Raw genomic sequence first — 23208 nt, forward strand, 5'->3', positions numbered from 1 at the left:
TCTGCCGACAGAAGCAACAACTCATTAAGGGACTCCACTGAAGGCAGCAAATCCAGTGATACCCTTAGCAGGTGAGAAATGATCTTACCAGTCCCTGACTGTACGAGAGTCCCCATTTCTACTACTTACTTATTAATTCGATAGCTGGTTGGCCCCCCACAAGGTGCCACCCTCCAGGCTAGGTCCATAGAACGTAACAGTGGGCAAGACAGACATGGGCTTACAGTTTTAACATGTTTATTGATTGCCTGGGAAAAAACCTTACTTTTATCTTTTCTATTTCACCACCTGGGGAAAAAAAAAAAAAGATCAGAGCCTTTCTCATGTCCTAAGACTGTGAAAATGAATTCTGTTTAAATCCAGCTGGGTGGAGCCTAATTCATTGCTGTATCTCCAGCATTAGCCATATTGCCTGACACAGAGTAGTTGTTTGATAAACATTTGTTCAGTGAATGAATGAAAGCAGTATTTTATATATATATATATAACAAAGACAGTATTATAAGTATTTTCTTACTATCTCTACTGCTTTGTCAATATATACAATGAACTTGAATCTTTCTAAACTAGATCCTTCTCTTTAATGAGTTTTGATTTTCTTCTCACTGAGGTTTAGAACCTTTTAGTAATATCTACAGCTATCTATGGCATATTTTTATTTTTTACATTTTCTGGATCTTTTGGGCTTATTTCATTTAGTCTCTCTGACTTAGTTTTTGGCCTAGGCATTATTATATCCATATATGGATTAGAAATGAAGACTAAGATTGCTTACCCAGCTTGCCAGAGTCATGTAGCTTTGTGAACGGGGGAGTCAGATTAGAACTCTGGTCTTGCTGGTTCCTGAGCTCAGGTGTGTGACCACGTCTGTGTACCTGGACTGAGCTCCCTGGGGAAGAGCGCAATCCTAGGCATGGGGCACAGAGGGGCAACTCCCCTAGGATATGTAAGCTCTGCTGTAGTTTTTCTATGACCAGAAAACCTATTTCCTTCAGCAATGATGTGTTTGTAGAGAGAGAGATTAGGGAGGAAAAGCTGGACCTGGCCCCTTCCTGCATTCAAATGGGAAGAAGAGGTTTTCTTCCTTTCTTTCTTTCTTTCCTTCTTTCTTTCTTTCTTTTTCTTTCCTTCCTTCGTCCCTCTCTCCCTCTCTCCCTCCCTCCCTCCCTTCCTTCCTTCCTTTCTTTCCTTTTTAAGATTTTATTTATTTGAGACACAGAGCACACAAGCAAGCGGGGGCTGGCAGGGGGAGGGAGAGAGAACCTGAAGGCAGACTCCCCCCTGATGGAGACGTTGATCTCATGACCCCCAGTTCACGACCTGAGCCCAAACCAAGAGTCGAATGCTTAACCAACTGAGCTGCCAGGCACCCCAGGAAGAAGAGGTTTTCAGATATTTCATAGAAGCTCCGAAAAGTATGAAACATACTAGAAAATTAAAGATGCATTTAACTACTCTCTACTGTGGTAAATTGGCTATTTAAAAACTTCACACATAAAAGAAGGAGAAAAAAACAACAGTTGCTGTTTCACTACAACATTTCGCTGTCATTGCGGCATCTTTGCTTTACTCAACAAAATAAGTCAGTTCTCCACAAAATGTCTCAGAGATGAGGCTCTCAGAGTAACTCAAGCACAAATCCCCATACAGAGGAGCTCATGTCTTTAATTTTTGTTCCATTCTGGGTATAAGGACTATATTGATTTAACTTGAAAGGTTGCAGTGAAACAAAGGCCATCATTCCACAAAACCATCCCCCCACCTCATCTGCTGTTTCTGCGAAGGGCACCCTGCTTTCCAGAGCGCCTCTGCTTAAATCCTAACATCATCTCCGGTTCTTCTTTCTCTTCTGTCTCCTTTCTCTCGTCACCAAATCTTATTAATTTCAACTCCGAAGCAGTTCTCAAATCCATTTTCTTCTTTGTACATCTTCTCGAACTGCCTGTTTTCATTCCCTGTGACTGCTCTAACAAAATCCGTGGCTTCAAACAACACAAATGTGTCTCTCTCACATTTCCATCAGCTCCACTGGGCGAAGTCCCGATGTTGGCAGGGCCTGACCCCCTCCAGAAGCTCTTAGGGTTAATCCATTTCCTCACCTTTCTCCCGCTCCTAGAGCTTCATTCCTTGCACCCTGGCTCATGGCGTCTCCCCTCATCTTCAGACACAGCGCAGCGCAGCATCTCCAAATCCCTCCGTCTGCTGGGACTGCCACATTGTCTTCTCTCTTCCGAATGAAACCTCCCCCGGCCTCCCATCTTAGGATATGGTGGGGATAACCTCCCGGATAACCCAGGATAATCTTCCCATCTAAAGACCCTTGATTTCCTCGCATCTGCCAAGTCTCTGGAACACTCGTAGGTTCAGAAGCGGATAGACATGGCCGCCACGGCTGGGCCTGCCGCTCTGCGTTTGGCCTTGTTCCCTTATTAGGCCATTGTGGTGGCCTTGACAGTGTTCAGTGTGGATGTTCTTAAACATCTCTTAAGCGTCTCTTGCGCGTTCGTCACTTCTGTGTATCAGCTTCAAACTGATCTGCTTAAAGCACACCTCAGACTGTCCGTTTCCCAGCCCCCAGCCCTTCAAAGTCCCCCACTGCCCTACTGCAGTGGCAACTGCCCCGAGAGTTAAGGCTCTCCACAGCATAGCCATGGCCTTCCTTGCCAGGAACAAACTTGTTGGTCTCGGGCCCCCTTTGTAGTCACCAATATTGAAGATTCCTGAGAACTTTTGTTTGTACAGGTCATTTCTGTTGCTATTCCAGGTATTGGAAAATAAGTTTTCATATTAAGCTTTAAAACATTTTGATATACATTTAGAAATAACTAAGTGTATTACATGTTAACGTAATGGCATTTTAGATTAAAAAATAATTTTTTCAAACAAAAAATTGTTGAGAAGGCATTGTTTTACAGTTTAATGTGTGGCTTAATAAAAGGCAGCTGGAGGGGCGCCTGGGTGGCTCAGTGGGTTAAAGCCTCTGCCTTCTGCTCAGGTCACGATCTCAGGGTCCTGGGATCGAGCCCCACATCGGGCTCCTTGCTCAGCCGGGAGCCTGCTTCCCCCCCGCTCTCTCTGCCTGCCTCTCTGCCTGCTTGTGATCTCTCTCTGTGTCAAATAAATAAAATAAAATATATTTTTTTAAAAAGCTGGATTCTTATATCTGCATCTGCATTTAATCTATTGTGACATCAGATATCATGGAGCCTCTGGGAAACTCCACCGTATACTTATGAGAGACTGAAAATTAAAAAGCAGGCAATATCTTGGTAGTGTTACAGTGAAAACGGTGTTGACATCACAAACGTCCTTCAAGGGAACTACTGCCATCATATTCTTACACTGTTACCCGAACCACAGAGAAGAGGGTGGTTTGTTTCAACTTGTGGATTTAAGTAAGTCTGATAGTTCTGTGAAGTGATACTACTATTGCCAAGAGAGGTTCCTTTTTTTGTCTTTTTTTTTTTTTTAATTTTTAAAATAAGTTACTAAGATTGTGTCTCTTAGAATCGCTGAGAGAAGTACTGGGTTTGATAGCTAATATTACAAAAAATGAATCTTATAACCAACATTATTATATTTCTCTTCTGCAAAGTGTTCATGGGTACCAAATGCATAAAGATGATGCAACTTGGGATCTCCCTCTTAGGGCATTGTGGGATTTCTGAAAGTTAGGATCAAAACTGCCATCTTTAGTTTATATTTTTAAGCTATCACTCTCATGTGCATTAGTGTCCTTCTGTCCGTGAATCTCAGCCCTGTGTTTGTAGAGTGGAATGTTTGCATGATGGTCCTTGTGCTTGCAGAGAGCCTGTCACATTGCACACAGGAGACTTGGAGGACCCATCCAGCTGCTTCACGTTCCCGTCCACAGGTGAGTAGGCAAGGAACGCACGGAAGCTGGGCTGGCCTCATGCTCCAGTGGCTCCCCGGTTTCAGGAGAGTAGAAGGCAGGCATTACAGTGGCCTCACAGTCCCTGTTAACTCTCCAGGCTCGTTTACCACCCCCCCCCCAGGGCTGCTTCATCCTCCCTGGAATCGTTCCTTCAACAGACCAGGCAGCTTCTCTCCTAAGGCCTTTACACACGGTTCCTTGCGTGTTGCTGATTCCTCAGCTACACTAAAGCCGTCGCCCAGATGTCACTACCCAGTGAGACTAACCACCCTCTGTAAAAACTGTAGCTCTGCCATACTCCCACTCACCCTTTTTCTTTTTTTTAATCACACTTAGTATTTTTTAATATGTAACTTACTAATTGACGTTGTTCATAAAGATGATTGTGTTAGCACGTGCCAGACAAAAGCTGCATGAGGGCAAATGTCTGCAGTTGTTTGGTTTCCTGATACATCCCGGGAATATAGCAGGTGCTCAGTAAATACTTACTGAACAGATGAAAAGAAAGAATGGAGACAGATGGTTCTTTTCATAATTTCCAAAAAGTATAATCCTGTCTGTAAAATGAGGAGGGGAAGGAAGAAATTGAAAGAAAACAGAATCTGTTGAAAAGCAAGATGGCATAACAGGAGAAATGGAAGAGAAAAATAAAAACATTCCAGGGGGAAACCCTAGGAAAAGTAAGAGTAGGATAGGCATGACTGAAATCACGCAGACTTGATGGGCCTCTAGAGAAAATTACACAAAAAGAAAGATGAAAAATAATTACAGAGAGTATATTAGATTTGGAAGGTATAATTAGTCTTCCTATAGAAGAGAATAAAATGAATGAGAAAGAATGAAACTGAAAATGATAGTAATTCACCAAAAGTTTAGCTATAAATCTGGCCAGTAGTAATGTAAATACAGAAAATTGAGGTATGAAGTGAAAGAGCGAGGAGAAAGATAAGTTTCTGGGTTTTCTTGCTGTTGTTTTTTTTATAGAAGATTGTAAATCTATATCTAAAAACAGAGCTTGTTTTTTTAAAAAGATTTTATTTATTTATTTCACAGACAGAGATCACAAGTAGGCAGAGAGGCAGGCAGGGGGAGAGAGGAGGAAGCAGGCTCCCCGCTGACCAGAGAGCCTGATGCAGGGCCCGATCCCAGGACCCTGAGATCATGACCTGAGCTGAAGGCAGAGGCTTAACCCACTGAGCCACCCAGGCGTCCCAAAACATAATTTTTTTTTTAAAGATTTTATTTATTTATTTGACAGACAGAGATCACATGTAGGCAGAGAAAGAGGTGGAGGCAGGCTCCCCGCGGAGCAGAGAGCCCGATGCGGGGCTCGATCCCAGGACCATGGGATCACGACCTGAGCTGAAGGCAGAGGCCCAACCCACTGAGCCACCCAGGTGCCCCCCAAAACATAATTTTAAATAAATGAAAATTCTTAATTTTTAAATGAACCGTAATTTATGAGAACTCTCTTACAAACTAGTATTTTGAAGAATAATTGTCTTTATTTGAAGTTAATGCTTTCATCTACTTCACTTGCATGTTTCCACTGTTGTTTTAATAATTACCCAAGAGAATGCAGCATATATCCTTGCCTTGTTAGACTAAGATAAATGAGTGCTTTTACTTTTTTGATTGTGCTGTGAGTACTTCAGAGCATGTTAATTCCGTTTTCTATCTTTTCAAATTATATACAATTGTTGTCACATATATATTTTAATTATACAGGTGACTACCACAGTGGATAATTTGCACCATTTTTACAGTTAATATCCATTTAGACAAACCCACATACTCACACTTTACTTTCTATCTGGTATCATTTTATTCTTGTGCCTTCAATTTTTCCTTTAATGGAAGTCTGCTGGTGATACCTTCTCTCAGTTTCCGTTTTTTGGAACTTGTCTTTATTTCATTTTCACCTTTGAAGAATATTTTTGTTGAGTATAGAATGTCAGGTGGACATTTTTCCTTCACTTTGAAAATATTCTATTGTTTTCTGGCTTCCATTATTTCTACTAAGGAGTCTGTTCTAAGTTTAGTTGTTGCTCATTTAAATGTAATCTGTCCTTTTTGCCCTTTTGGCAGCTTTAGGATTGCTTTTGTCTTTGGTTTGTTTTTTGAGGATTTTTTTTTTAACAGTTTCTATTGATATGTCCAGGTATGGTTTTCTTTAGGTAAGAAGAGCCTGTTGGGGTTTGGAATAATGCTGTTGAAATCTGTGGTTGTCTTGGGCCTCCATTATCCAGACCTCGTGGGACTACATTTATTAGTTGTATCTATGATCTGTGTTTTTTCTCTTGGTTTTCTGCCATGTCATTTTGCCCCCTTCTATGCCTGGCTATTTTTATTGTATGATAGACATATTTGAAAAATTATACAGATAGTCTGAGGACTAGAATGAGGTTACCTTCTTCCAGATAACATCCGTGCTAGACAACCAAGAACGCCATACTCCCAAATCAATTTAATCCAGTCAAGAATTAGGATAATTTAAGGCTGGGCCTCGGGATCCCCAAGGGCAAGTCTTACTCCTTTGCTGTTCGAACTCAAAGCCTTGGGTATTTATCAGGGCCTCTCCTCACCACAATCACTTGGGAACGTTTTCTCATGAAAGTATGACTTTTTAAGAGGTGTAATATACTATTTTAAATTAATTCTCTCCTTTTGCTTTTGTTCTTGCCAAATTTTAGCAAGTCCATCTGTGAAAAATTCAGCTTCTCGATCATTCCATTCGTCTCCTAAGAAGTCCCCGGTTCACTCACTGCTGACTAGTTCGGTTGAAGACTCAGTGGGTTCCACACCCCAGTACAGATCCACGAAACCTATGCATTCGTCTGACTCTGTTAAAGGTAAGAGCGGTCTGGTGCCACTGAGGAGACTGACTTCCTACCCTGGTGAATTCAAAGTTCTTTTCCGCAATCAGAATTAGTAAGATTTCTCATGGTGTCCTTACGAGGCCGTGTAACTGAAGTGGGTCTCATTTAAATGAAATAGCTATTGTGCATGTGCACACACACGTGCACGCACGCTCACACTCTCTCCTTAATAAATAATATTCTATGTGGATCTTTTCTCTTTCTTTCTCTGACATGAGTAATGAAATTTCCCTTCCTATTTTACTATAAGATTTGGAGTCTTTTTTTTTTTTTATGCTGTGATTTTTCTTACTTACATTCTCTAAAACCATGGCTCTCTTCCGTCTCCGCCTTTGTAAGCGCAAGTATCTCTCATACAAACTTGTCAAAAATGTCCTCATTTTAAAAATTTCAAGTTCATTTGTTGTTTGCTAAGACAGATGAGAAAAATGGTTTGATTTAGGTTAAAGTGCATGACTAATAAGTGGATGCTAGGTATTGCACGTACGTGTTGGACTGAACTTGGGATGTTTTTCTCGTGCATGGCGGCCACGCGGACACCCCAGTGCTCTCTGGCATCGCTCCGCTTGGCACGGGACCAACTGGGCAAGTTGTTGCATCACTGGTCAGTCAGTTCTTAGTCTTGAGAAATCCTCTGCCTCACGCTTTCTAGATTCCCCCCAAAATAGGAACACCAAAACCTAATCACAGATTTTAATACATTTTCTTTTTCACTGTCTTTTTCCTGCACTTTGTTCCTCCTTCCTCTCTTATGTTTCTAAGTTATCCTTTAGTATTTTTAAAAACTTTAAAGCAGCAAATTCTTTCACTACTAGAGCAGTGACTTGGCAGGAGTATAACAACGCTTCTGGTCACCTCATTATTAATTCATGATTACATACTAGCATGGCATTTTTTTCTATTTTCAGATACTCATCAAACATCATGTATTATTTATGTGAAAACTCTCCAAGTAACTGTTTTTCATCCTTTTGAACTAAACTAATTCTTAGATGATTGCCTTCAATACCAACATCTATATGGAAAAGGTATTTTGTTGGTAGGAAAATGATCCACCAAAAATATATTCTCAAGATTATACAGCAATCAGGGACTAAGATCTAATTAAAACTTCAAGATTGCCAATCAATCTTTTTTGAGACTGGCAAAACTTAGCACACTTCTTAGGGTTAGTTGACATGCTTCTAGCCCCCTTCACCTGCTACCGCCACATTCATTCCAGGGTCACTGTGGCCATCAGCATCTGCAGTGTCTCTCCCGCCATGTAACACTGTCCTCATTCCGGGCACAGCCACTAACATGGGCACTTGGTCTCATGCACATTCAAAATCATGGCCATTGTCAGTATTAAATCTTTCTCTTCCAAATCCTACATAAACGGAACTACTCAGGTTTGGTATGAAAAGCTGTAATTCATAATGCAGAATGTATCATTAAATTTAAAGTATTCCTCTCATTCATCCCATTTAATGCTATGTAATTAAATCGTAATAAATCAGATTAGTTTGAAACAGATAAGCTAGTATTGCAATATTTAAACACTTTTTTTATGTCTTAAAGTTTCCATTATTTTAAAGGAAAGCTTGTTTAACCTGTAATTGGGAAAATTTCTAAAATACCGAATAAACTTTTAATATCACATCTAAGCAATTTTCTAATAGCTTCACAGTCTCAGCCAATAGAAACAACAGGAAAAACGTGCAGGAAGCTTCAGAACAGACTGGAAAGCTTGCAGACTCTTGTAGAAGATTTACAGATGAAGAACCAAGGTACTGTGTACATTTCAGACAGAGCTTCCTGGCTCTAAAGAATCCTCACCTTCCCTTCCGGTTAAGCCTCCTACCTAGAGAGCCGCCGAAGAGGATACTGAATAAGCAGTTCGGAAACCCTAGCTAAAATGTGAAGGTCTTAGCCACGACTAACCCCGGCGTTCACCGTGCAACCCCAGGCAGGTCACCTAAGCCTCGCTCTACTCTGTCGTCTAATAGGGGTGAGAACGCTGCTGACCAGCCCTCAGCAGGACAAGTTTTGGGCAGTTTTCACATGAGATTTGCCCACACACTGTCATCCTTGTCTCTGTGAGGTGTGTACGCAAGCATTGGTGTGTACACCAATGTCCCTGTGAGGTGTGTAGCCGGGATAACATTGCAGTTGATAGCTAGAAGGCAAAAGAACCTCATTGCACCTTCCCCAGGATTGAAATTAGGGTAGGCGAGAAGAGACTGTGCCACCGCATGAATCGCTAAACAAAAGGAGAAACTACTTTTAAACATGCTAAAGCTATTTGAATGAGAAACTTTCGTACTCTGCCGGTGGGAGGCAACTTCAGGGGCACAAGTTCTAAGTGGACGTTCCTGTGCAGGTGGGAGCTTATGGCTATGTTCCGGGATTTGGGAGCACTATCACTTTTTATGTTTTCCTGGTATAAATTCATGAATCCAGGAGCCTTTGTCAGAGAGAAATAATTTTGGAGTATACTTGTTATTCTGAGTCCATCTTTACATCTCTAGGGAGTATAAGTTACTGGACGAAGGATAATAAATATTTTTCTAAGGACAATTCCTTCTCAAGTAAATTGAACCTTATTAAAAGTAACAGTTGTGCTTAGTGTTTATTGAGCACTTACTATGTGCCAGGCCCTGTACTCCATGCCTGACTTCCGTTTTCTTTACGTGAGTCTCCCAACAGTGCTGGGAAGTGGGTACTGCTATCAGATCCTTTGAAAAGGAGGAAACTGAAGATCACATCACAATCAGTCAGTAAGTTCTAAGTCACACACTGAAGAGTAGAGTAGGGCTTGGTTAGCAATTGCTGATTCCAAAGCCCACATTTTTTTAATATGCTAAGACTATACCAAATTGTTAGTAGGGAAAACTCCAAATCCCTTCTAATAATCCCAGATCCCTGTGTATGTACACCAAGAAAAGCATTTGATTTTAAGCTTACTGTGTTTTTTTAAAGGATGCATTATCTTATTGGCCCCATTTTATTCACATTTTGACTTCATTTCTGAGTATATATCTGAGTATATACTCAGTATAAGAATGTAATGATCCAAATGGGAGACATACTGTATCTTTTAAAAAATAAAAAGACCTTTTTATTTGATGCATTGTCTGGATGGAATGTCTCTTGGAAATCATGAAACAGATATTTTGGAGAGAATTTTGGTAGCCTTTATCAAAATTTAAATTGTACATATGCTTTGACCCAGAAATTCCACTTTTAGCAATTAATTCAAGAAAAAAATTGTACAAACACACAAAAGCCTGTTTACAAATAGCCTTGTTTGTAAATGAAAATAAGCAATTTTTTAATTTAAATTGAAGTAGCCAACATATGGTACATCATTAGTTTCAGAGGTGGTGGTCAACAATTCATCAGTTGAGGAGAACACCCAGTGCTCATCACATCTCTTACCCTCCTTAACGCCCGTCACCCAGTTAACCCAGCCCCACCCACCTCCTCCCCAGCAGCCCTCAGCTTGTTTCCTGGAGTTAAGAGTCTCTCATGGTTTGTCTCCCTCTCTGACGACTTCCCATCCAGTTTTCCCTCCCTTCCCTTATGGTCCTCCACACTGAGAGAGCAACTTCTCTACTGAAGTGTGGCTGACAATGTTATCTTTTTCGGCGCACAACACAGTGGTCAGCTTCTCTAGGCTGTGCTCACCGCAAGTGTAGCTACCACCTGTCACCCACCACGCAACGCCATTACAATACCATTCACTCTGTTCCCTGCGCTGTACCTGCCATCCCCATGACTGATTCACTCCGTAGTCAAAAGCACGAGAAATCAACTTTTTAAAATTTTATTTACTAACATGTTGGTACATTCGTATAATGGAATACTGTGTGGTCATAACAAAACATGAATTGAACTGGAAAAATGTTGACTTTTTTCTATAAGAACGACTTATACCACATATTTCCATTTGGGTAAAGCCAAGTGTGTGCACATGTGTGCTTGTACATGAATATACTCACCAAACAGTTTTCTGTGATGACCTCTGAGGGGGTTCAGTCAGCAAATTGGGGGAGCAGAGCCCAATAGTGACCCTCATTCTCGTCTCTCGTGGTACCCTTCTGAGGGGTTCAACTTACTTCCAGTTAGTGTGTATTACTGCTGTAATAATTATGCTCACTTAAAACAACTGAAAGAGTAAAGATTTACCCTTATTAGCTCTTTAACATCAGTCTTTTCAAAAATATGCTACTTTGAAATGTTTAAGAACTTCCTGAGCTCAGAATGTATTTAATCCATAGTAGCAAGCTGACCTTTTAAGAAGCACAGTATAGAATTTAAACCCGGAGTAGATGTTGCTAATCTAACTTTGTTTTGTCAACATTTTCAGCAATGTCTTCAATGATCAGAAATCAAGAAAAGAGGATACAGAAAGTGAAAGACCAGGAAAAAATGTTACTAAAATGAAACATTGTTTGCCTCTTCTTTACAGAGGAATGAGGCCCAATTAATTGTGGTGTTGCTTATAATTAGTGCCCTGTGTACTTTTTTCTTTTTATGTGAAAATTTAATAAAAGATACCCTGTCCTGTAAACTCTATTTTGAAATAAACTATTCTTGAATGCTCCCATAGTTAAACTTTACACCATTCTGGCCAGATGTGGAAGAGATGTGCACCTTGTAAGGTATGAACCAGTGCTTGGACCAGTGTGCCGGAGTAATTATGTTTTCATTATCTTTACTAGTGAGTAAGTAATACTTACTGTTTTCAGCTTTAAAAAAACAAACAAACCAAAAAAACCTGCACATGTAAGTAGAATATGCGGTATAAGGGCCAGAACAAAAGGACAAACTCCAGCGCACTGACGGGGTTCCTTTCGTGACCCTGAACTCACTGTTCCGTCTTTAGCGATGAATGTCATGGGATAACAGAACATCGGGGCCCCTACAAAACTTGTGGAAAGGTTTCTCTCTCGCATATTAGTAACTACAAAGAAAGAAAGGGGGAAAACGTGTTCTTCAGCCAGTGGGTAACTTCTAGTTAGAAGCTGGCCTGGATTAGATCTTCTCAGATTGGGGGATTTGTGCGAGTGTCTCCTAACCCCACTCGCCTGTTCTCTGCGGACACCAGCCAGCCGGCCTAGGAGTCAGCTCGATCCTAGCACGGGCGACCCACAGGCAGTGCCAAATTCTCCGGGCTCCAGGGTTCAGCGCCCAAGACTGTCCCCCACTTGAGATGCAGGCGCGTGGCTGGACCACCCGGGCTTCCGAACCACCTGCTCCGAATCGAGGTTCCCCGCACCCGTGCCTCCGTTTCACTGATTTGCTAGAACAGATCACAGCACTCAGCAAAGTGTTTTACTGAGTGTTACCGATGTATTTGCACGGAAGCAGCCCTGGAGCTGCGAACTGGGAGGGATGCGCGGGGCAAAGTGAGACAGTCCCGGCCGCAAAGCCTTCACACCCTCTCGGGCACGTCGCCCTCCCGGGAGCTAGATGCGTTTGCCGGCCTGGAAGCTCTGCAGTCTCCTCCAGGGCTTGATCCGCCACCCGCCCTGTCCCCTGAGGGGAGCTCTCAGCTGCACCCCTGTCATCAGTCTCTCTGTCTTCCTGCCCAGACCGCAGGACAGTGTGGCGAAGGACGGCCGTCCAGAACAGTCCACACTCCCGGGCACCGCACAGATCTCCGGATGCCCGGCTGCCCTGCAGGGGCTCTCGGCTCCCACCTCTGCTCTCACGTCTCCTGATGGGTTCACACTGGTCAGAGCAGTATGTGGCACACTCTGGCCAGAAGCTTTACTAAGCCTTTGTCTTTCCTCACTTCACATCCCCTTCCATGAGCTGGGTCCGGTGGACAGAGAGGTCCTAGGGGATGCAGAGCCTCAGCACAGAAGCAGCCTGGGTGACAGGGGGAGCCGTCCTTCTACCAGAAACACCCACTGCTCATTAGCAGTAAACTGGCTTCTGCTGCAGCCTTTTTTTTTTTTTTTTAAGATTTTATTTATTTCTTTGATAGAGATCACAAGTAGGCAGAGAGGCAGGCAGGGAGAGAGGGGGAAGCAGGCTCCCTGCTGAGCAGAGAGCCCGATGCGGGGCTCGATCCCAGGACCCTGAGATCATGACCTGGGCCAAAGTCAGAGGCTTAACTCACTGAGCCCCCCAGGCGCCCCCTGCTGCAGCCTTCTTTACACGCCTGGTGTCTGCCGGTGACCGCAGAAGGCATCAGTCCTCACCAGCACAGATCATCACCCAAACCCTCCCGTTTCTCTTCTAAACGGCAGCGTGGATGCTCTAAGCACGTCCTATTTTACAACGATTTTTTAAAATGTGCAGTTTAATACTGTATCTTACCTCAATTGGTTTTACTGTATCTTTTACTTCAGTTGGTTTTACTGAAAGATTAATTTTTATTTCATCAGGTAACAAAATTGCTGGTCAAAGAACTCTCAAGATATTTTTATTGTAAATTGTTTTACCTTCAATTTTACCTAATAGAAATGTTGCATTCGGTGAAGGGTAAATGCCCTAGAAGATCTTACCAGTAAAATATGAAATTCATCCTGAAGAATATAAAACATATATGTGAATTTAACGTACAAGTGCCATGAGCCAAGAATTATGTTCTTTTAAGCACTTCCCAATATATTTTCTATGGGGTTTATGCTCTTTTCAGCAAAGACCACCTATAACCAAGATTAAACACTGTTTCGCCAAAAGATGTTATACTTATTACAAGTTGTTTTAACATATAAAAATTCAAGTACGGGTATACATAATGTCCTTACAAACAAAGGTAAAGTTTTTTTTTTTTAATTCTAAAATGTTTTCTCCAAAGAGAGGAGAAAAATGGACCCCTCTTGCCTCTTGATGTTTGTTTTTTTTCTACATATGTGTTATTAGTGGAGGAAAGTATAGGTATGATATTTTACATCTAAGCTATTATGGTACTAAGGTTTAGACAAGTAATTCAGACACTTAATAAAGATATTAAAACTCAGATTTTATTTGTTCAGTTATAATAAAGTTTAAATGTTTTATTTCTTCTCAGAACAAAGATGTACATCTATATCACTGTCCTATTATAATTTTGTTATCCAAGATAGCTACTGGTATGAAAGGAAAGGGCAGGAGAAATGATTACTGTGGACCAGTCCTATCCGTCTAGACTGGTGAGAGAGGAGGGGCAAGGGGAGAGATGGTCCTACAAAGGCCCTAGAGGTAAATGACAGCTGTGCCCCCCCCATCCCCACTCCCCATTGTCAGGCTGTACCTGGACCTCCCAGGCCTCTAGGACCATCACTCAGGACACGTTGGGACACTTCGCTCAGTCTACACCCCAATCCCATTCCTGTTCCCTCTCCTCCCTGGCTCCTCCCAATGACCGACTCTGGCCAGGCCCTTTTCTACACCAGTTTGCCATCAAGACAAGGCCTTCCTCACTACCTTCAATCCATAGCTCACAGGTTAAATCAAGCAAAAAAAAAAAAAAAGAAAAAGAAAAAAAGTCTTCACATCCTTGCTAATCATATCTTGCGACCAGATATTTCTGATCACAATTGCATATGGCATTAATTATTCTTAAATATGAAGTGTGCGTGTAGTAAGGGGAGTTTCTCCAGCTGGACCAACAGGAAAGCTGCTCTTTTCGAAGGATGCTTGCTTCCCTTCCTGGGCTTAAGGATCAGCCAGACGCTCGAGCCTGAGCCCTCTGCAGCCGGGTGGCTTTGTGTGAGTCCTGGCCTGTCCACACTAGAGGCTTGGCCAGGTCACGCCCAGGAGGACAAAGCCCTGAAGAACGATGGACCAGCAAAACCCCACGCATCAAGGCCACGGGAAAAGCAGCCATGCGCGCTGAAGCCATTACCTACATATGTATAGTTCTGCACATTAGACAAAAGCCACTGGCAAACCTGAAACAACTCCGATGGCTAAACTTGGAGTTCTACTTCCTTTTTCGAAAATCACTCAGTGTGCTCCGCAGACCTAGCCTTTGCCAGATTCTGCAGCGGCCTCTCTGGTACTTTGAAAAGCGGACTCAGGGAATCCCCCACCACTTCTGAACTACTTTATCCTCACAGCCAGTGTCAAGGGACCTATTGCTGCATTCTTCCCAGCGGGTGATCTCCCCATTGTCTACCACTACGAACTTCCACGCCACCACTGTGTCTGCGGGCAGGGGCACAGAGCGGAACCAGAACCCATCCTTGCTATGCTGGAGTGTGATGTAGGACTTCCACCTTCCAAGACTCTCGTGGTCTCCGGTTATCGCCACGAGCTGGGAACCAGCGCTCGGCACATAATGGACCTGGAAGTGGATGCGGATTCGCTGAGACCCTGAAGATGCCGCTCCTGCCTTTTGTCGTCTCATGTCCACTTCCTGACCTCCTATTTGGCCACAGTCCATTCCCTGGTTTGGACTTAACCCTGGAGCCTCAAGACTGCCACTCATACTAACATCTCCCCAAGAAGAGTGCCTGGACACCATTTCCCAGTCCTCGTTGTCCGCGCGGTCCTGATTGCTCAGCTGTGTGAGGCTCACCTCCTTGGCTCTGTCAATGACCAGGTTGCTAGAATACAACTTTTCTGCCAAACAGGAAGCTACTTTAGCAAGAGTCTCTTTTCCTTTCTGGAATCTCCATCCTCCTCCAGGAGACTCAGGGCTTTCGTTTCTTGAGACTTTAGAGTAACCCCGAGAGTTCCCAGTCTCAGATGCGGCCAGAGATTCCGGGTCTGGAAACCTTCCAGAAGGAACATGCTCTCTTGAATGGTCACAATCACTGTCTTTTCCAGGACTCTGCTGTCTCCATACCGCTTCCTGCAAGTTACCATGGCCTTTGGTCTCTGAAACCAAACATCCATTGCTTTCTTGAAGATGCTCTAAGAAACAAGACGGGAAACATAATGGTGTTAGTCCTTGTGAGAAAAAAGGCTGAGAAAATAGGTTTAGTTATTGAAGTCTTTACCACTTATCTATCTGTAGCTCGCAGAATCCATCCGACTCAAAGCAAGTTCTTAATTACAGAGGTCAGACCCTAACAACCAACGGCCTATTCTAAGAATATGCATGTACATCTAGTACATCAGGGTGCCCGCGCGAGAGTGTAAATGAAGTGGCGGGTTGTAGATGCAGCCTTGTAACCCAGCCCTGGTCCTCGATGGTCTCCGCCGTTCAGGCCATGCTGGCACGCAGCCATGTTGTTCAGCTTCTAGCATCAAAAAATGCTGTTCCGCCTGCAGGGCAAAGATCCGCATGGCTACCCCACAGACCCTAGGAGTACACTTGTACTCTTAGGAACTGCGTGCAGACTGGGGATCAGCTCTCCCAGATGTGGGCAGATCCCCAGCTGCTGTCACTGTGGCGGATATAAAGGACACCTGGGAATCACTGGGCCAGAGTTGGGGGTGATGGTGGGGGGAGAGGGCTGGCTTCTCCTTGCCAACCCCATATGCAGCAGGAACCTCTTCAACAAAAGGTAGGCTGTTTACATCCCCTCCCATTGTACACTTTTTTTTAATGTTCTTACAGTGCACAATCCAAGCTCCCTAAAAGCTGTTTCCTTCTTGGCCGTCAGTCTGAATAGCTCCCTACAAGATGGAAATCTCCAAAGTCATACAGTCAGCACAGGTGGGGGTTTTCTCTTGGGATTAGGGGTTGGCCTTGTCTAATTTTATCTCTTTTTAATGGTTCACGTGTGAGACATAATATTACCCGGAATTCCCAATCTTCCAACCTAAAACATGAGGCTGGTTTTCAGAAGAAGATAAATGAGCTCTTTGCTCATCCCAAATCAACCACAGGAAAAACACAGAGGCAGATTTTCAAATGGCTACACATGAACACAGGCTCCACTAAAAATAAAGGTCCCGATGTCATTTTCACCGTGGACTGGAGTCCAGGCATGGGCAGCTGGCCGAGGGAGGGCACTGGAAGCGAAGGTTTTCTGCCAGTGCTCTCACTTGGGCTAGTACACAGTCGCTCACATGTACACACATAACCCTGGACGTCAATTCTACTCATCGGAGTTGGGTGCCCTGTTGGGTCCCTTCCCTGGCTACCAGACACCCCTGCCCCGTCAGCGCCCACAGCTCTGAAATGAGCGGCCAGCATACAGCCCTAAGGCTTCAGCTGAGGCCTTCGTGGCCAGAGACCCAACTTGAACTTTGCCTTCCGACAGAAGCGTCCGGATAGCGGGAGGTGCTCACAGCCTGGGTGTTCCCAAATCCAGCTCTCCCCAGGGGCGAGGGATGGGAGGACGTGCGGCTATGGGATTGGTACTGAGAAAGTGTCCCTGCTCGGTCGGAGATTGAAGAGGGTCGTAGGATCCCCTGGAACGTAAGCACTCCCTCCAGAAGGCCCGGCAGGGGTGCCCCGCTGCACCCGCCGGCACTGCGCCCAGCGCCGCCGAGCGCAGGAGCCCATTCCCCCTGGACGGCCGAACCGGTCCTCCCGGGCGGGCGCAGAGACTCTGCGGGGCGCTGCCCTCGGACTCTGGGGCCGGAATCCCCGGGGACCTCGGCGGAGGCGAGCAACCTGCCCGGCGCGTGCGCACCGGCCGGGGAAGATGCCGGCGTGGGGAGGGTCGTGCCCGGGGAGGGTCGTGCCCGGGGAGGGTCGTGCCCAGGGCGGGGGAGGCTCGTCTGCGGGAAAGCGCCGCGAGAAGAGCTCCGGGTGGGTTTCCCCTCCTCCCCGGTGGACTTCAGAGCCCCCGGCAGACCTGCCCTCGCGACGTGGGAGGGAGAATACCTGGTTTGGCGACGAGCTCCCGCCCGGAGGGTCCGGGGCTCAGTCCCCCCGCGCCGCCCGGATCGGCCCCCGGGCCCGCAGCCCCCCCCAGGAGGGGCGTCCGTCTGCTCCTTGTCCGCGTCCCGCAGCAGCCACACGAAGATCGCTCCAGCCAGCCCCCCTCCGACCAGCAGGGCGGACCAGACGGCGCCCATGGCTGAGAGGCTGCCGCTGCGGGGGCCGACGGCGAGGGACGGGGGCTCGGGTCTCGCCGGCAGAGCCACACCTACCCCGCGGCCCCCGCTGCCGGCGCTCTGGCGCGGAGCCGGTCCTCGGCGCCTAATACTCCGCGTCCCCAGCCCCGCCCCGCCTCCCGCCCCGAGGCTGCTGCCCCGGGCTCCGGCCGGGCGGGGACTCGAGCGCCCGCCTCCTCCCGCGCGTTCACGCCCGGCCCCGCCCGGGTCTGGCAGGGGCGCGGGTGCAGCGCTCGGCGTGTGGCCTGCGGGGAGAGCCGAGGGCGCCCGCCGCCGCCGCCAGCCGGGCCCTGCCCCAGCGCCCTTGTGCTCGCCCCGGCTGCGCGCCCGGCGGGTCCGGCTTCCGCACCTCGGCGCCGCCTCCCGCAGCCTTTAGCCGCGGCGCGGCCGCCCCAGACGCGGGTTCCGGGAACTCCGACGCGGGGGAGGCCCGCGTGCGTCCCGGACGCCGGGGTCTGGCTCCGGCTGGAGGGGGCGGCCGGGCGGGTGGGGCGAGCTCTTTGGGCCTCCGGTCGGCCGCGCCGTCCCCCCCCCCCCCCCCCGGGGGCGACGGGCGGGCGGGGGGGGCCCCCTCTCCGGGCCCCCCGGCGCCGCCCCCCCCCCCCCCCCCCCGGTAAAATGAAAGGGCTGCACTGGGCCGTCCGTCCGTCGGTGACACCGTCTCGGCCACGTCCCGCCGTCCTTCCTCCGCGACCTCTTGCCGGCGCGTGTGGCTTGCACGTCGCGGGCCGCCGGGTGCGCCCCGGGACCGGCTCCCGCAGACCGGCTGACGAGTGGGGCCGCGGCCCTCTGCGCGGCGCGGGGAGCCGGGTGTGCGGGCTTCCCGGAGCCCCCAAGGACCCGCGGCGGCGCCGAAAATCGGCGCACGGTCCTCCCGGCCCTCCCCTGCGGACCCGACGGCCTCCAGCGACAGTTCGCGCGGCCGAATCCCCGCCGTGTCCCTCGCCGGCAACGCGGTTCCCCCCGCAGCGGCCGGGGCCGCCGCCGGCCTCACCGCCTGGACCCGCGAGCGGACGGGCTCGCCGCGGCCGAACGAACCGCTCCGAACCGCTCCGGTGTGCGCCGTACTCGGGCACACGGCCCCGACCGGACTCCTAGGGCGCCGCGAGCCCCCTCGGGTCACAACCCCTCCGGGCCTGGGGGAGGGGGAGGGGACGGTGGGGGCGGGGCTGGGCCCGTCTCCCCGGACGCCAGCGCGCGGCTCAAACCCAGCTCGCGGGTCGGACCCCGGTCCCCGCAGACCCGCCGCTGGCCCCGCCGACCCCACCGCGGAGGACGGGCACCACCACACCCTTCCCGGTGGCTCGCGGGCGGCCTTGCTCCGCTGTTCCCCTCGCAGCAGGCGGAGATGGCGAAGTGCCATTCTTTCCATAAAATGCCCCAGATACTTCCCAGGTGTGATCCGAAGCCCGCGCTGGTGTGGGCAGTGCAGGGAGAGAGTAGGGACAAGCAAAGCACTGCAGATCCGTAGGTGGCAATGCCAGGAAGCGGGTAGGGGGCCTTGTGTTGGGCCCGAAAATGAGTGCATGAGTCTGCAGATGGCCACGCGGATAACTGTCCTCCCTCCCTCCCCCTCTACAGTGTTTGCAGGAGCCTCCTCTGCCCTGGGAGCCCTTCCCTGAAAATCCCAATTTCTATTGCAACCCCCTCCTCCCTTCACCCTCCTTTGCTTTATTTTTCTCCTTAGCATTTAGGACCTCTTTCCCCCCCCCCCCCTAAGATATTATTTATTTGAGAGAGTGAGTGAAAGAGAGCGCAAGCCAAGCCGGGGGCGGGGCAGAGGGAGAGGGGGAAGCAGGCTCCCCACTGAGCAGAGAGCCCAATGTGGGGCTCCATCCCAGGACCCTGAGATCATGACCTGAGCCAAAGGCAAAGGCTTAACCGCCTGAGCCACCCAGGCGCCCTAGGGCGTCACTTCTAATACATTGTAAAATCCCCGGATTTGTTCTGGTTGATTTCTTTCCTTATTTTCAGGTAAACTACAAGAAAGCAGAGTTTATTGTTCTTTGTTTTCTGCTGAATTCCCGGCCCCTGGAACATTCCCAGAGTGGTCCCTCAACAAGCACAGGCCGAGTGAATGCATTAAACAGGCTGCATTTTACTGCCATCTTCTTCATGTAGGTTCTATTTACATTTTCTAGCGCAATGAGGATGCTTTTTTTTTTTTTTTTTTGGTCAAGTAGGTTTTATGTCTTAAACTAATTAGGAAGTCAATGAACTTTTAAAGACCTCTAAAATTTAAAACCACTAACAACCCCTCCCCCCCCCAGCCCTTCATCTCAATCCAGGCAGCTTTAAGATTTAAAAAAAAAAAAAAAAATCTTGAGGTAAATTGAAAATAATAAAAAGTGGTATCACTTTTAAGAAAGTGAATGTCACTATATAAAAAATAACCTTCTCATGGACTCTGTCTTAATAATTCATTCTTGAGTCATAAGACTATTATAGATCTAATTTTTTAATAGAATTTTGTAGAAAATTTTAGAATTATTGTATCTCCTTTTTTCAAAGTAAAACTTGATGTCCTAGGACAAGGACATAGAATGTTCTTGGCTTTTACAAATTCTCAAGCCAACGGAGTGATTTTATGACTAGTGCGAAAATCCTTGAACATTGTATTTACTCACGGAAAACTTTGTGAGTTCATTGGTCAAAGTTTATCAATGTGCTCACAAATGAAATCCCAGAGGATCTGTAAACTCATATAAAGCAGCCCCACTACCCATTTCTAATAACTAGAAGGTTCTTAGTAAAGGTTTATTGTTGTCATCAATTGCTACTGATTAAAAATATAACCAATAAATAATGTAGTTCTTTCCACCCACCAGAATTCTTTTTCTATTGTCTCAGATTTCTCACGAAACATTTTAAAAAATCATTATTTGACCTTCCTTTTGGCTTTCCCAAACTTAAATGTTGACTCATCCATTTGTGTTGCTGCTTTAAAAAGAAAAAAAAAAAAAAAGCGGTACTCCACGCACTACCGTATTTCTTGGAAATTTGTGGCTATTTGATCCAAAACCCGCACTCACGGCACTAACTGGACCATGTTTATCACTATTCGGTTGCAGACCGTGTTGCCTGTCTATAGGCGTCCTTTGAGCCTAGCAAGACAGAAACAGAAAAGGAAGGCGTTTCAGTAGAAACGGGAGGAATGATGCCTCTGGCGGGTTGTGTTCAATTGGAAGCACTCGCAGATAGCTGGAGCAGGGGGCCTGCTGTTTCATCAGAGAGACTAGAAATTCCTCCCGGAGAGCGGCAGCAAAATCTGTGGCAGAGATTAACGTTCCAAAGGGAAATCAAAATCAGCGCCCTTCAGCCCTTGGCGTAATTTCGAGAAGGAAGATCGGAAAGCTGCCTCCCTATGGGGACTTATGTTGCTATTATGTCTTTATATTATATTTTAGGGGTCTAAGTGCCCATTTTCTAATTGGTTACTATTCTATTAGTAGAGTATAGATAGATATAGGTATGGGTGGATATTTTTAAGTTAAATATATGATAGGTACATATATATAATACACAAAAATTTAAAATATCCAATATTCATATCCATTATGTGTATGAACACAGATCAAAAGCAGCTTTGTTTGCGAGGCCAGGGGTTAAAGAGGATGGGAAGGAAGAGTTAGGGGAAAGAGAGAACAGGGAGACTTATTTCCAAAATCAGTGCAAGAAGGTGGTGGGGAGGAGAACAGGGATGTTGCTCAGCGGAATTTAAGAGGATAAAGGACTAAGAAGAAATGGTTGGATTTGACCTGTACGAGGTCATCAGTGAGTTCAGTATTTGTGAGGGTGAGCATTCAATTTTGGAAGCCCGCGATATAAACGTGGGGAAGGCTATGACATCCAACAGCCAGTCAGCCTTCTCTCAAGAAATCTGGAGGCAAGGGGTAGGAGAGAAATAGAAGTGACCCTGAAGACTAGAACAAGGTCCGAAAGAAGTTCTTTCAGACCAAGAAAGACCTACCTGGGCATGTTTGTAAGGAGCAAAGAGCCTGTGAAGACTGGACATTAACAAAAGGAAACCTCGTTTAAAATGGAGTCCTGCGGAGAGAAGGGGGAGCTCTCTCCGCCTAGGAAATCTAGAGATTTCCTGGAAGCCACTTACTTCCATGAAATCTTACCCTAGTCCACAATCCCACTCTCCAGCCCCAACCCTCAAACTGATGTGTTGGCCGACTTCAAAGAAAATAATTACATATTGTACACTGTCTTAGAACAAAATAGGAGGTTTTCTGTGCTGGTATAATCATTTTTCTGGTTTATCTCATCCCCAGACTAGACCATACATTCCTCAAGGGCCAGAGTTTGTTTATTCTTTGTGTTCTGGAATGCAAAGTCTATTATCTAAAGGCCTGTTCAATGACTTTTTTTTTTCATTGAATAACTCGTGTATACTGTAGGCTAAGTGCTTTTTTTTTTTTTTTAAAGATTTTATTTATTTGTTTGACAGAGAGAGAAAGAGCAAGAGAGTGCACAAGCAGGGGGAGCAGCAGGCAGAGGGAGAAGGAGAAGCAGACTCCCCACAGAGCAAGGGGAGCCCAATGTAGGACTCGAACCCAGGACCCTGGGATCATGACCTGAGCTGAAGGCAGTTGCTTAACCCACTGAGCCACCCAGGTGCCCTAGGCTAAGTGCTTTATGAGGATGATCTCATGTAATGCCCCAAGAGAAGAAAGCTACACAAGGTCACAAAGTTGACGAGTGACTGAGCTGGGATTTGAACCCAGTATTCTGACCTCCCAGGACCCAGGCTCTGAAATTCTAGCTACACTGAATCCCTCACAGCCAGCTACTAAACCATGTCCAAGTTTCAAAGCATAAATCTGTGAGGTGAGTGTGCAAATGTGGATGGGTGACACTAGAGAAAGCCTCAGGGTGGTTTTCCAACATTTACGGTGAATTTCAGCCTTGTTCCTAATTTGTAATTGCTCTCTCTGCCAGCCCTCGCCTCCTGGGGGAAATGTACCCACCACCAGCACCTGTCCGGGGCTCTCAAGCCTCTGGCTCCAGCTCCTCCCCAGAGCACGAGCCACAAGCCAAACCTTTCTGCAGAGCAGTCACATTGGAGCCACTCAGGCTCAGATTTCACAGGGACATTTTCAAACTGCCAATGTTTGCAAACCTCTGACTCATCTTAGTTCCAGAATAGACTCGATGCTGCAACCTCTTCTTATGCGAAATGATGAAGACTTTAGAGAAAAGGGAAATCTGTGTTGGGAAATCTAGCTCACTGTACTGGAAGAAAGCTAGATTACGCCTCTGTACACGTACAAGGGAGGACTCCAGGTAGAATAAAGTGCTACGTCAATGGTAAAACTGCCACAGAACTGCAAAAAACTACTAATAGCTGATAGAACAAAATCCAGGAGACGATCACTGTGATATTGCATAATATAGGAGGCCAAAATATGTCTTGACGTTATCAAAATAAGGCTAATCATTGGAGAATGTCATGGATAAGGTTAGCAGACAGATCCCGATGGGGAGATT

The 23208-nt window shown here is 46.5% G+C and overlaps 2 protein-coding genes across 2 annotated transcripts in view; one reads left to right on the top strand and one right to left on the bottom strand.

The window, feature by feature from the left end:
• LOC111149286 (coiled-coil domain containing 158) overlaps window positions 1–11317 on the top strand; it is a 74566-nt gene extending 63249 nt beyond the window's left edge. Inside the window, exons 20-24 of the mRNA XM_022506270.1 lie at window positions 12–71; window positions 3807–3874; window positions 6589–6747; window positions 8436–8543; window positions 11126–11317. Coding sequence (XP_022361978.1) covers window positions 12–71; window positions 3807–3874; window positions 6589–6747; window positions 8436–8543; window positions 11126–11202 — 472 coding nt within the window. The 3' untranslated portion in view covers window positions 11203–11317. The remainder of the gene's footprint in view (window positions 1–11; window positions 72–3806; window positions 3875–6588; window positions 6748–8435; window positions 8544–11125) is intronic.
• A 2904-nt stretch (window positions 11318–14221) lies between these two features.
• Window positions 14222–17673, bottom strand: LOC111149371 (starch binding domain 1). Its single transcript, XM_022506389.1, is given in 3 exon segments — window positions 14222–15612; window positions 17480–17570; window positions 17572–17673. Coding segments are annotated over 3 exon segments (1035 nt in total). The 3' UTR covers window positions 14222–14770.
• Between the last annotated feature and the right edge of the window lie 5535 nt (window positions 17674–23208).

This window comes from Enhydra lutris, unplaced genomic scaffold, assembly GCF_002288905.1.
Source record: "Enhydra lutris kenyoni isolate GAN:26980312 unplaced genomic scaffold, ASM228890v2 scaffoldscaffold21, whole genome shotgun sequence".
Lineage (NCBI taxonomy): Eukaryota > Metazoa > Chordata > Mammalia > Carnivora > Mustelidae > Enhydra > Enhydra lutris.